At 43.6% G+C, this 14984-nt stretch overlaps 1 protein-coding gene across 2 annotated transcripts in view; it reads left to right on the forward strand.

The window, feature by feature from the left end:
- The window catches only part of Il1r1 (interleukin 1 receptor type 1), a 74781-nt gene extending 70356 nt beyond the window's left edge, over positions 1 to 4425 (forward strand). For both annotated transcript variants that reach the window (XM_052193246.1, XM_052193247.1), the window contains exons 9-11: positions 812 to 955; positions 2845 to 3012; positions 3487 to 4425. In XM_052193246.1, the coding sequence (XP_052049206.1) occupies positions 812 to 955; positions 2845 to 3012; positions 3487 to 3905 (731 nt within the window). In that variant the 3' untranslated portion in view covers positions 3906 to 4425. The remainder of the gene's footprint in view (positions 1 to 811; positions 956 to 2844; positions 3013 to 3486) is intronic.
- Positions 4426 to 14984: the final 10559 nt, after the last annotated feature.

Genomic DNA, 14984 nt, shown 5'->3' on the forward strand with positions numbered 1-14984 from the left:
TTTTGTTTGCTTGGGTTTTTTTGTTTTTAAGATTTAGTTATTATTATATGTAAGTACACTGTAGCTGTCTTCTGACACATCAGAAGACGGTGTCAGATCTCACTACAGATGGCTGTGAGCCACCATGTGGTTGGTGGGATTTGAACTCAGAACCTTCAGAAAAGCAGTCAGTGCTGAGCCATCTCTCCAGCTCATTATTGTTTCTGGAAAGAAAGAAAAAAAAAGAAAAACAGGATATGTATACAAATGTGAAAATTGTTAAAATATTGATTTAGTTGATTAAAATGTATAGGAATATAAGCAAAATTAAATAAATAAAACAGAGAAGTAAAATCATTAAGTGTTTATATTTTCCCTAGATGCTACCCATGTCTTGGCAGCAAAAAGATGTTTTCCTTTCTTTTCCTCTTCTGGGTTCTTTTCCCCACTTCTGCCTCTGCACCTCCTTCTCTGGCTGCCAACTTTTGTTTCTTCCTGATTTCCTCTCCCTGCTGCTCAGGGGCTCCTGTAGGCTTTTGACTTCTGTTAACTTCTGTTGCTGTGAACTCTGTCTCTGTGGTTCCCAGTGGGTTTTCTTTTCCTGCACATGATGCTTTAGGTGGAAATTTAAATGAAAGACCCTTAATTTTCGATAGAATTTCATGGCTAGCTCATTAGTAGCCATTGGTACCAATGATACTGAACCAACAGATGTGGGTCTAGCAAAGTGGTTCCTGGATACACTTTGTCTGCGGTAAATGTCTTCAAATCACCATGCCCAGAGTTTCCATTCTTCTTGGTTCTAATGATTCTCTTCTCTTTTTTGTTGTAGTCCCCGACTTCAAGAATTACCTCATCGGGGGCTTTATTATCCTCACAGTTACAATTGTATGCTGTGTTTGCATCTATAAAGTCTTCAAGGTTGATATAGTGCTTTGGTACAGGGACTCCTGCTCTGGTTTTCTTCCCCGAAAAGGTATAATTTTATAGTCCATGAAATGTCTTCTCTGAGTAGTCGAAGATGATGAATAGCATTTGTATTGAAGGCTCTCAATGATGACATTGGTTTATATAAGAGAAACATTTTCTTGTTTAGCTTCATAAATGATAAGCCTTGATACCACTCATGTCTGTTACCACCTTACCTTCCATATGGGCAGGGCACATGAGCGCTCAGAGCACCTGTCTGTAAGTTAGTTACCCAGAATCCATTGCTTGGGCATTCTGTGTATTGCATGTACCCTATGGACTTCATGACCCAAATGAATTTCATTTTCAAATGAAACAAAGAGATTTCTGTACCCAAGGGAAGTCCCTTTTTATCTATAATATCACATCACATCAAACTAATATAGGAATAAGGATAAATGGGATGTAGGGCTTGAGGTAGACACTAGGGTAAGAAAAGGTGATCGAGGTCTGGTCATATTCTGTGAATATAGGGGCTGTTAAATGCTATGTGAGGGCAATTTTGTACTAAAACATAGGATTTAAAAAGATATTGTAGGAGAGGAGTGAAAAGAGAGAGTAACAAGGGGGCCCCAGGTCTTTTATGCACACAGACAAAAATGTCACAATGAAATATGTAACCATTTTAGAGTTGATGTATATTAGTGAAAACAGAGGCTGACATTTAAAAAAAATCTAAACATGCAATTTTTGTTTCCTGGAAGTAAAATATAAACTCGCAAACAAGATTCTATAGGGAAAGTCAAATGTACAAGTTGAAGGATAGATAGGAACAATTGACACCTTGCTAATGTTAGAGCAGAAACTATGGCTGCCTGCGAAGATCCAGCCATGGGGAGTGAGAGGCTCATAAAACCCCACCCCTAGCCGAGGATGACTGCTGGCTGCTGGGGACAGTCAATCTTCTTTGGTCTTATGTCCCCTGGTAGGGTGCCTGTGCTCCAGAAGATGGTTTTATGCCAATTAGGGTACAAAGGATACCAGCTGGACTCAGAGGGACATAAGTGAAGCACATGAAGTTAAGAGGAGGGGAGGATGCTCAGAGAGGACTCTGGGAGGAGTGGAGCAGGACAGGAAGATATGATCAGAATACACTGCACACACGTATGAAGTTTATAAGGAAAGAATAAAGTATATTTTTGAAATAGAAAAAGATTATGCATGTTTTAAAAGTGAATGCTAGTGTATATAAGATTCTATTATTTAGGTTATGTTTTATACATTCAAAAGAATGAAATGGTAGGGTTTTGTTAAAAGTCAAAAGTTATAGTCTGAGTATAGCCTCTGTGACTATTTGTCTTAGTTAGGGTTTCTAATGCTCTGATAAAAACACCACGACTAAAACAACTTGCTGAGGAAAGGGTGTATTTCACCTTGCAGCTTATAGGCTGCAAGGAAATCAGGGCAGGAACCTGGAGGCAGGAACTGAAGCAGAGAGCATAGAGGGGTGCTACCTACTGGTTTCCTCCCCGCAGTTTGTTCAACTCGCTTTCTAAAGCCATTCAGGACCTCCTGCCTAGGGATGGCTCCGCCCACAGTGGGCTGGACCCTCTCACATCAATCATTGGTCAAGAAAATGCCCTGTTGTTAGTCTAGTGGGAGCTTTCTCAGCAGAGGCTCCACCTTCTCAAATGACTATCTGTGTCAAGGGGACAATCAAAACAAATGTGGAGACTATTTAAATATATGAGGAAAACTTAAGTGCACACTTAAAAAAAGCTCGGGAAGACCCATAGTTCTTTAAGGCATATGGAAACAAAGCTACAATCTCTCTTGTGTTTAAAGTGGCTTTAGGCTTTTGGTATTGTTCTTTCAGTCAGAAACGAATGTTTGTGGTGTTGATTTATTAACTCCCTTTCCTGTCACGGCTCTAAATGTATTTCATTTCCCCTTTAGCTTCAGATGGAAAGACCTACGATGCCTATATTCTTTATCCCAAGACCCACGGAGAGAGGTCCTTCTCAAATTTAGATACATTTGTTTTCAAACTGTTGCCTGAGGTCTTGGAGGGACAATTTGGATACAAGCTGTTCATTTATGGAAGGGACGACTATGTTGGGGAAGGTATGTAAATGTTTCTTGTGACGTTAGTTGCTGAGTTCTGATTCTGGAAGGTCGGCACCACTGTGCTTCTTTGAAGACTGAAGAATTTCTTCAAGGTTATAAGATATTAATTTTCCCTTAATTTGTTGGGCCAATGTTTAATTGACTTATTATTCTGGAAAATTTAATGACTAGTTAGATCTAATCATCTGCAACTGCTGTAATAGAGTAGGAGTATTAAAGATCAATTAATTTAGCAAGAAGTTTAGACTTTTTTTACTGAGAGTTTTCCAGGTTCCAAGAGCAAAGGCTGTCTTTCGTGGGTCAGGTTTTGAGTGGATCTGTAAATTTTAATTGTCTTTGAATTTCAAGTAAGGCAGGGAAGAAGCAACAGGAGGCATAGAAAAGAGTCAGGGAAGAACTTCTTTGAGTTCAGGAAAGAATGTATTGATGGATGGCCGCTTGCCTGACTGCATTGCGCTCTGTGTCTTGCAGATACCATCGAGGTTACTAATGAAAACGTAAAGAAAAGCAGGAGGCTGATTATCATTTTAGTGAGGGATATGGGAGGCTTCAGCTGGCTGGGCAAATCATCTGAACAACAAATAGCAATATACAATGCTCTCATCCGGGAAGGAATTAAAATTGTCCTGCTTGAGTTGGAGAAAATCCAAGACTATGAGAAAATGCCAGCATCTATTCAGTTCATTAAGCAGAAACATGGAGTCATTTGCTGGTCAGGAGACTTCAAAGAAAGACCACAGTCTGCAAAGACCAGGTTCTGGAAAAACTTACGATACCAGATGCCAGCCCAACGGCGATCCCCACTGTCTAAACACCACTTACTAACCCTGGACCCTGTGCTGGACACTAAGGAGAAACCGCCGGCACAGACACACTCACCACTGGGCTAGCACAGCAAACGTGGGCAGGCCAAGAACTTTGGATGCCTCCTTCATAAGATGCTGTATCTGGGCTGTGCCTCCCAGTAAAACAGTCATGAAATAAACCTGTCCAGTCCTTGACCCAGATCACCTGGAATTGGATTGTGAAGAGAGCGGGACTTGGTGGCCAGGGCCGTTCAGGGCAGAGAGCTTGGGAAACCCCAGAGCAGTGGACGCTCAGGAGGCCACTCTGGATGCCTGACTAACGGTGGAGGCAGCAAACTGGGAGTCTGAGGCTTCAAGAAATGGCCACATGTGTGGGTGATTTAGATTGCGTGGAGTCTCACAGTGGGGTTGTGGTTGTCTGAGGACACTTGGGGGTCCTTGTCAAAGAAGTGGTTACCCTAAGCTTAAGTGCGGGTGAGGTTTACTGATACCCCACAGTGGAAGGCATTTTTTAAAATTTTTTTATTGAGTATCTTCTTCATTTACATTGCCAATGGTAAAACCTTTCCCAATTTTCCCACTCCCAAAAGCCCCCCTCCCCAAAGATTCCCTACCCCTCTTCCCACCCCCTGCCTCCATGTATATGCCCCTCTACCCGACACACTCCCACCTCCCCCCCACCCCACCCCTGTCTGTTTTCCATTGTTGGGGCCTCTGATGAGCCTTTACCTGACCAAAGACTACTCCTCCCACTGATGCCCAACAAGGCCTTCCTCTGCTACATTTTTGGCTGGAACCATGTGTACCCCTTGGTTGATGGTTCAGTCCCTGGGAGTCTTGGGATGTCTGGGTATCCAAAGTCATTGTTCTTCCCATGGGGCTGTAAACCCCTTCAGCTCCTCCGGACCACCCTTGAGATCCTCTGTTGAGGACCTCATGCCCAGTCCAACACCTACCTTCAGATTTTTTCAGTATGATGTTTCTGTTTTTCAATACTGGTTCCCTAAAGGTCAACATTTCTTCTCCTAACCAAAAATGAAAGAAGAAAATAAATTTTTTATGGTACAGAAGGGGTTTTTTTTGTGGTTTGTTTATTTTTAACTTGATGACTGTCTTCAGAATAATCTCCACAGTTCTGGAAGATTGAAAAACCAAGTTCACATGCCAAGAACAAACCCAATTTTAAGGGTTGTACGTATAGGGATACCCTTCTGTCTTTCAGACTTTTAACATCTGCTATGGGTGAGCACAAATGTTATTTAAAGGCACCTTCTCACCTACATAGAAGTAAACAAAAACACCCAATTTGGAATTTTTGACTCTTCAGTTTTGTCTTTATTTCTCCTGGATCCAACCTGACAGTAGATCACTGGATTGCTGTGGTAGAGAAAGAAAGGCTGTTCCAGATGGCAGCCATAAGTCTGATGGAGTGAGGTCGGTCCTGACCCATGATGATTTACAGCTTTAATTTTACCAATAATTTTTTCCTGTCATCCAAAAAATGAATTGGCATGTGTGTATATTATCTGTGAATGAGAGATATTAGAAACTTGGCCAGAAAGTATAAAGGGGGACCAAGGACAGAGAACCACAGATCTTGTGACATGGGAGACTGAGGGGGAACAGAGCCAGTGCCAAGAAAGCCCCTCAGTCAGAAAGTAGAGTCTTCGCTGGTTCCCAGGGGCAGTCGAAGCGGATGCAGCACCACACATGGGCCATGGGGACTTCCCGTGACTTCTACTGGTCTGCCCCAGACGTATCTGGTGTCAGCTGAGTATCATGTATTTCCCTATACTTAGATTTCGCCGTACTTTCTGATGGTGTTTTTATAAGGCCAAGTGTGGCAAAAGTTTGCACATGCAACCACATATTAATTACCAGTGTTTAAAACTGGTTTAGCAGAATTTATATTTTCCTCTCTCCTGCCTTTTGAATGTTACTTATGATAGAGAAAGTATTGAGCCATTTTAATAATTTTTTAAAATAATTTATATTTATACTAGTCAATAATGAAGGGTGTTTTTTTATTATTAAAGAACTTGATTTTATAATTCTGCTGCGGATGCCAAATACTGTATATCACAAACCACAAAATCTATGTAAAGTGCATATTATGGATCAATAAACTGAACTTGTTTTTCAATAAATTGTTACAGCTTCCTTTGAATATCACTGAAAATTGATTTCTCCGTCCTTTCTTCATTTTCATGGGTTCTGAGGCCTGACATGAAGGACGAGGCCTTTTGCAGGGTGTTCTGGGAATAGGGGAGCTGAGGTCTGTGCTGGTTAGTTTTATGTCAGATTGACACATACTAGAGTCCTGGGCAAGGAGGGAGCCTCAGTTGAGAAAATGTATCTATAGTTCTGGGCTATAGGCAAGCCAGTAGAACATTTTCTTAATTAGTGATTGATGGGAAAAGTCCAGTCCATAGTGAGCGCTGCTACTCTGGGGCTGGTGGTCCTGAGTTCTCTAAGAAAGCAGGCTGAGCAAGCCATGGGGGAGCAAGCCAGTAAGCCATGCCCTCCATGACCCCAGCATCAGCTCCTGTCCTGTTTCTGTCCTGAGTTCTTCAGTGATGAACAGTGATATAGAGGTATAAGCCAAATAAACCTTTCTTCCAATGTTGCTTTGGTCATGCTGTTATCACAATGATGACTCCAGCTAAGACAAGATATAAGGCTGATGTCAAACAAGAAGTTCTGTGAACCCTGACTTCCCTTACTTAGACCCATCTGTTCCTTTGTTTATGGAGTAGATTAAGAGCTAGGCTGCTGCTCTGTGGTAGACCAGTTGCCTAGCCGAGGCCCTGGACTTGATCCCCAACACAGCACTAAACTGAAGATGTAAATCTTATATTCTGATACTGTTACCATTATTGCTACATTATTGCCCCCATTCACCTTTATGGGTAAATATCCATATCTCTCATACCAGTAAGCAAGGTGTCTGAAACATATGTACTATAAATCTTGAGTTCAGTGTTCTTCATTTCATTGAGTAAACCACTCAATAAAAAGTTAAAATAGTAGGTACACAGAAGTTTGCAGTCTGGTGTCTGGAAAACTTACTTTTCCTAAATTCCTCACCCAAAGAATCCAATGTTCCAGTGTGCTTTTGTTCTTTGACCAACTAATGCTTGCTTTAGTAATGTGTTAGGTCAGATCTAACATTGTTAATAAATCATATATAATGTCTCTCCATCAAATGACATTTCCGGCTTCTTTTGAACTAGCTTCATTTGGAGATGGAAGTCTCTGGAACTATTTCTCAATAAGAGTACCACCTGCTTTCAAAGACACAAATTATGAATTCCTCTCCAGTAAGGATTCTGAATGAAGGCAGAGCACCTGGCTCCTCTGAAGCCCAGCTTTCTTCTCTCTGGTAAGACTTCATCACACACAGAACATCTCCATCCAGTACCTGGGACTTTACTTCCAAATAGACCTTCTTAGTTTTACCAGCTAGTGAATGATATATTGTAAAGTGTTTTCACATTGACTAGAATAAAGTGAGAAATGAATCATTACAGCAGCAAGGATACATGGGAGATAAGGACTCCGTGTATGGCGAGGTTGGTATTTGCACTTGTGAGACATGCGCAAGTACGTTCTGGAGAAGGAAAACCCTGTAGAAGATGGGTGGCGCCATTTAAATCGAGCGTCAGTCTTCCAAACAAGGGCATGCTCCTCTTGCAGCAGATTGCTCGGGTCTGCTGAGGAAGACTTGGCTGGTTCAGGCAACTAGCTCCTGTGGATTAATTCATCTTAAATCTGAAGATGAAACCCCAGCACCGCCTCTCTGAGCCAGGGAGCTGATGGACCAGTCGGGCCTGTCTTGCTAGACTGTGGGCTGGTAGGATCCTGTTGACATTTCCTAGGATCGCAGCTAGGTGGGAGCCGGACCTAGTCAACCTTTTAAGGACCTTTTACCTAGAATGGGTGGCCAGTGTCAGAGAGAGTCTGGGGCTTGTTGTCTGTCTTTCTGTCCCTCAGTCTGTCTTGAGAAGGACTCCTCGGACTTCCCTGTTGCAAGTGTTACCTGCTTCCCACCTCTGGTTTTGATGCTTCTTATTTCTGTCCAGCTCCTGATTTTTATCTCCTTCTCGGCCATCTTCACTTGTCCTGTTTTGCCTGAGTCGGATGCGGTACCTTGTTTACCTTGAGGGCTGTGGACAGCCGCAGTCCCTCCAAAACATTTAGCCCTTAGTTTCTGTTCTGCTTCAGTGTTCCTCAAGTCCTGTGTTTCGTGCACAATTTGATTCTTGCGGCTAACATCCAGACTCTAAAACGAACTGCACAGACCAAACGCCAAGAAAACAAACAAGATGTTCAGTCGGCAAATGGATAAATGAGTGAACAGGCAGATTTCAAGGAAGGAAACACAAAGGGACGATGACTATCTTTTTAAAGTGTACAGCATCCCTAGTGCTCAGCGAGAAGCAAATTAAAAAGATTCTGAGATGTAACCTCTGACCTCTGTCAGGATGGCTATCATTAACAAATCAGACACCTGATGTTAGCAAGACGCTAAGAGAAGCCTTATTCTACACGGGGTGGCAGTGCAATTTAATACAGCGGTTATGGAAATCAGTTTGGATGTTCCTGAAACTTGAGAAACTCTCATAGGACCCAGCTGTTTCATTCCTGGGCATTGGACCAGAGCACTCCATAGCTTTCCACAGAGATATTTGCACCTTAGTATTGACTGTTGCTCTGTTCACCATAGCAAGGAAATGGAACCCACGTAGCTGTCCATCCAGATGGATGAATAATAAAAATGTGGTTCATATTTTCAAAAAGAAATCCTATTCAGCCCTAAAGATGAGTGGCCTTACATGTGTAATGTTAGTCAAAGTCACCAATCTCAGAAAGAAACCATGTTGTCCCTCATATACAGATTCTAGCTGATGTGGTTTGTAAAGCCAATGACATGTCTTGTAGAGCCATGATGTGGTACTGTGGGAGGGGTGCCTTGGTGGCCCATGCTGGGGCATCCCCTCCTACCCTTGAGGTACCAGACTTAGGACAGATCTCACATAGAATGAAGCTTATTTGGGGACATAGGATGGGGCGTTAAGAAGGGAATGGAGACAGAAAAAGAGAGGAGACAGAGAAGGAGAGAGGGAGAGAGAGAGAGAGAGAGAGAGAGAGAGAGAGAGAGAGAGAAGATCAGAAAGAACAAAGGGAGGCCCAACAGTCCCTTTTATAGCAAGCCAGGCCTACTAGGCTGTTACTAGGTAACTGTTGGGTGGAGCCAAGAAGGAACGCCAGTACTAACTAACCTTTAGCACACACAGAATTATAGAACTATATTATATATATATGCACATGTAAAGGAGCATGCATGTGGCTATAGTTTAACATCCAATAAGAAGAATAACACAGGGTAACGTCAGGTTGTAAACAAGGACTGAATGTGGCCAGTACAGGCCACGTGAGTCGTAATGGAGATTACAGAACTGACTGTGTGGTTTAATCATGACTCGGAGTTTTCACTCCTTTTGTGGTGGCTAAGTGCACATCAATGCAACCGATAGCGAAGTTGTGTGATGCCCCTCCGTGGAGCTCCACGGTGAGCTACAGGGCCTCTAGCGTGTGGAGAAGAGCGCTTAGATGAGAGGCCTCAGGTCTGGGCGGGGCTTCTGTGGGCCGCCACAGTGATTTAGCTGTGTGATGCTTTTTCTAGTTTGCAAATTCTTCATAATAAATTGATTTAAAAAAAATAAGCCCAGTCTCATGTCCTTTACTGGATTTCAAAGCAGAGGCAACAGGTCTGCTGTCAAGCTTGTGTTGCTACTCTAGGAATATTAAACTCGTGCCTAACTGAGAAAATTAGGGAAGAAGCCAGGATCCAGTGAGAGAGAAAGCTCTGACGGGAGAGCTGCGTCACATGCTGGCCTCCAGCTGCTTGTCCAGCCCCGTGTGATCGAAGCGTCGCTGGCACAGGCGGGCAGGAGCGGCACAGGCGGGCAGGAGCGGCACAGGCGGGCAGGAGCGGCACAGGCGGGCAGGAGCGGCACAGGCGGGCAGGAGCGGCACCTGCTGCTCTCCATCACAGAGGGCCAGTGTCGAGCCTTTTCTTCTGCCAGTGTGACAGCAAACAGCAGGCTGGACACGAGGATTCCTCAGCCTTTGGCACCAGTCAGCATTATGGCTACCAGGCCTAGGTGTCTGTCACGGCTGCTCTTTGGCTTTTAAAGTCTGAGGGCTTTCTGACGGGAACTCTCTAGATACCAAAGCCTCAGTTTGTCTTCTCTGCTTCTGCACACCAGTCTTTCCTTCATCCACATACGCGGTCATCCTTTCTCCTGCTGTCCTTCTTCCTGTCCTTTCTTGCTGGGTGCTGTCTTGAACTCAGGGTGTCACAATACAAGAATACTTGTTTGCTTTTAGACAGAATTGAGGTATGTGCATGCATGCATAAGTGTCTGCATGTATATGTGTGTATGCGTTTGCATGTGTGTGTTTGTGTGAGTGTGTGTGTGAGTGTGTGTGTACCCAAACAAGCTTTAGAGAAGGGGAAAATTACAGGAAATGTAACCTCGCCCCTCTTGTTCAGCAGTTAGACACTCAGGCACTTTTCCACTTTGGTAACTTGGCCTGTCACCTGTCACTGGCTGGGAACAACTCTTCCTGTCAGGCAGCCAGCTGTTCTGCCCGCTGCTGAGAGAGATCACTCCGGGGTAGCCTTTCACTGAGCTAATGTACAACTGAAGAGAGGCAGGTGGGTGTCCCAGCGGAGAGTCTGAAGGGTGCTTAGGCAGCTGGAAATGGCGCTGGTACCAATCGAGCACTTCACATGCAAATGGAGGCTCTACAGACACTCAGCATTTGTATCCCACCGTGGCAGGCTCTTTGCTAGGCCACCGGCCCGGTATGTGCTCCATTTCTGCCTGGGTAGGAGAGGAAGCCACATCCTTTGGAGGTCACTGAGGCCCAAAGCAGCAACTGCTCTAGTACGAATTGTCTGAAATTGCCCGGCTGATGCTACAAATTCCAGAGCCAGCACATTCCGTGGAGAGCTTGGGGAGTTCCTCAAAGCATCTTCTGGAGAGTTCAAAATGGCCAGTGTTGTCCTGAGTGGCGTCAGGCTGGCTGTGTGACCGGCCGTCCATTTCCTGGAGGCAGCCAGAAGAGCACTGATGTAGCTGGAGCAAATCAGGCAGACACGGGACCTTTCCCTCGACATCGTGGCTTACCTACAGGAAACCCACCCATCCGGAGTGTTTACGGTGCTTACAATAAGATCTTAAAATTCCACCATTAACACCAATAGCAGTTTTCAAGATTTCAATGGCACTGGCACAATGCCAAAGCGAGCAGCTGGTTCCCCTTAGCCGTGTCAGTGTGATAAAATGTCCGTGTTTTTCCTACTGAGTGCTTTCACTGTAACCTTTGGAGTAGGTTTTGTCAGAGGCCATTGGTTAGGTATGCATTATGGGGATAGAGGAACCAGATGGTATTGTTGTGAGTGCATTGAAGGCTCGCTCGGTGCTTGTGTGCTTGTGTAGTGTACACAGGCGCGCTTCCCTGCTGAAGACAACAAGTGCGGAACGAGAAAAGCCACAAGGCAGTGGCATGGCAATTTCTGTGAGTGGATAGTATTAGAAATATTCTTTGCATAATAAACCAGAAAAAGCCCCATTTGTGTTATAGAAGCAATGTTTGAAAAGGTGCCAAATTTTCTGAAATATGTAAGGAAGAAAATGTCACCTATTATTTCACAGCCTGGTTATTTATTATTATTTTATTGCCATTCCATGAGGTGACTTAGATCATATGTGTTTCTACACACACACACACACACACACACACACATACACATATATACATATATGTCTCTCTATATATTCTAACTGTCAAACCCATAAGGATTAGGGAGATTGCTCAGTCGGTAAAGTGCTCATCATGCAGCCCTGACAACCTGAGTTCAGCCCTGGAGCCCATGTAAAAGCGTGGTGGTAAATATCTGCAATCCTGGCATTCCTAAAAGATGCCGTACATGGAGATAGAAGGAAGCCCCAGGGGCTGCTAGCCTGGCTTACGTAACGGTGAAAATATCAAGAGAAATCCTGCTTCCAAATGAGGTGCTTGGCTGGTAGGATGGTTCAGCAGCTAAGGGTACTTTCTGCAAGCCAGATGACCTACGTTCAATCCCTGGAACCCTGGTAAAGACAGAAGGGAAGAGCCTGCCCCACAAAGTTCTCTAGTGTCCACATATGTGTCTTGACACATGCACCCCCTACAGCACACACACACACACACACACACACACACTGATGATGATGATGATGAAGATTAACTAACTAACCAACCAAATAAATAAGACAAAGTTATAAAGACAAGATTGAAAATCAAGGACTGACTCCCAAAAGTTATTATCTGATTTCTACATGTATACCATGTCATGATGTCATGTGTACACATGTACACACATGCGCATATATATGTATGTGTGTGTGTATACACAAACATATGTGCACACACCCCTATATGCACACACATTCACATCCATACACATACAAAAATCTTAGCACAGATCTTTGTTCATGTCATTGTATTTGAAGAATGCTCTATAAGTTATTATTCAGGCTGCCAAATGGATAACTTTTCTGTTTCTCTTGGCTGTCTGGATCCCCTTCCCCCCCCCCTAGTTTTTAGTTAGGCAGAGCCAAACCACCCCTTCCAAAATAATTTGCTCCCCTCCCTGACTCCCTGATAATTTGCTTGGTTTGTTCGCAGGAGAGGAGTTCTTCTGGTTCTTGGCTAACTACATTCCATAGAGACTCTCTCACATGCAGGGCATCAAGAGGAATGGACACTCATTTAGAAATCACCGCGACTTTGATAGTCAGCGGATATTCTTTGAAATGAACGTTTCTTTGTGGGTTAGGTGTTAATGTCTAGAAGTTTTCCTTAGAAGTGCCTTGGGACTGCCTTTGCTCCCCGTTCATGCCAGCCTTCATTAATGTCCACACATGCTGAGACAGGAGCCATGTTCTCTAACTCCCAGATAATTAGTTACCCTTTCTAACTACCCCCTTTCTCCAGATGACAGTCACCAGGGATACATGCAAGTCCTTTTATTTTTGATAAGGAAATATGTCTGGGTGTCCTGCCCAGGAAGCTGTGGAAGGAGAGAAGCCCCACAGCCATATTTGCTGTCTGCAGGGACACAAAAGGATCACTAGGTACTGTATCACCCTGAGCTTTAGATTTCTGGTGGTGCAAACTGCCAGGGGTCTGCCTGCACTCAGGAACTGAGCACATAGGCTGGTTTGTCTACCAGCCCGCCGGGCTGGGGGGGGGGGGGGAGGAGGCGTGTCCTGCCCAGGGAGCTGTGGAAGGAGAGAAGCCCTGCGGCCATACTCGCTGCCTGCCGGGACACAAAAGCCCGCCAGGGGTATGCCTGCACTCAGGAACTGAGCACATAGGCGGTTCATCTGCAAGCCAGTCCATCGCAGGACCTGTGTCCTATGTGAGAATCAACAGAGGGAGTGACCCCCACCACAACTTCTTCCCTCCATAATAGAGCAGACAGAGAACACCTGGTTGACCTTGACAACCTAAGTATAACATTGCTCGAGGCAAGACTGAGAAGGGCTCCAAAGGCACAAAAGAGGAAGCCAGCATATCAGTAATCTGTGCCAGAAGAAACCCAGTCATCCAGTGTTGCAGAGATAATCTTAAAGATCCACAGTAGGTTGAAACACCAGCCAGTGACAATAAGACCATCTAACTCCTGGGAGAACCAGATGGCTAAAGGCAAATGTAGGAACGTTACTAACAGAAACCAAGGCATTATGGCAGCATCTGAACCCAATTCTCCGACATTAGCAAGTCCTGGATACACCAACACACCAGAAAAACAAGATTTGGATTTAAAATCACTGGTCATGATGCTAGTACAGGAACACATGAAGGACATACTTAAAGAAATTCAGGAGAAAATGGATCAAAAATTAGAAGCCCTTACAAGGGAAACACAAAAATCATTGAAAGAAATTCAGGAGAATACAAAAGCCAATAAGGAGGAAACGCAAAAATCATTTAAAGAAATACAGGAGAACCTTGATCAACAGGCAGAAGTCATGAAAGAGGAAACACAAAAATCGCTTAAAGAATTAGAGGAAAACACAAACAAGCAAATGACAGAACTGAGCAAAAATTTCCAGGATCTAAAAACAGAAGTAGAAACAACTAAGAAAGCACAAAGGGAGACAACTTTGGAGATAGAAAACCTTGGGAAGAAATCAGGAACCATAGATGTAAATATCAACAACAGAATACAAGAGCTAGAAGAAAGAATCTCAGATGCCGAAGATAGCATAGAAACCATGGACTCAACAGTTAAAGAAAATGCAAAATGCAAAAAGCTTGTAACCCAAAATATCCAGGAAATCCAGGACACAATAAGAAAGCCAAATCTAAGGATTATAGGCATTGATGAGAGTGAAGATTTACAACTTAAAGGGCCAGCAAATATATTCAACAAAATTATGGAAGAAAACTTCCCTAACCTAAAGAGAGAGATGCCCATGAATATACAAGAAGCCTACAGAACTCCAAACAGACTGGACCAGAACAGAAATACCTCCCGTCACATAATAATCAAAACCCCAAATGTACTAAACAAAGAAAGAATATTTAGGGCAGTAAGAGAAAAAGGGCAAGTAACATATAAAGGAAGACCTATCAGAATTATACCAGATTTCTCACCAGAGACCATGAAAGCTAGAAGATCCTGGGCAGAGTTCATGCAGACCCTAAGAGAACACAAATGCCAGCCGAGACTACTATACCCAGCGAAACTCTCAATTACTATAGATGGAGAAACCAAGATATTCCATGACAAAACCAAATTTACACAATATCGGTCTACAAACCCAGCCCTACAAAGGATAATAGGGGGAAAGCACCATTACAACGAGGGAAACTATATGTATAAAATTATAATCAAAAATGATAGGAAGCAATAACCACTACTCCTTGATATCTCTTAACATCAATGGACTCAATTCCCCGATAAAAAGACATAAACTAACAGACTGGTTACATAAACAGGACCCTATATTTTGCTGCATACGGGAAACACACCTCAATGTCAAAGACAAAAACTACCTTAGAGAAAAAGGCTAGAAGACAATTCTACAAGCAAATGGT

The sequence above is a fragment of the Apodemus sylvaticus genome, chromosome 9, assembly GCF_947179515.1.
Source record: "Apodemus sylvaticus chromosome 9, mApoSyl1.1, whole genome shotgun sequence".
Taxonomy (NCBI): domain Eukaryota; kingdom Metazoa; phylum Chordata; class Mammalia; order Rodentia; family Muridae; genus Apodemus; species Apodemus sylvaticus.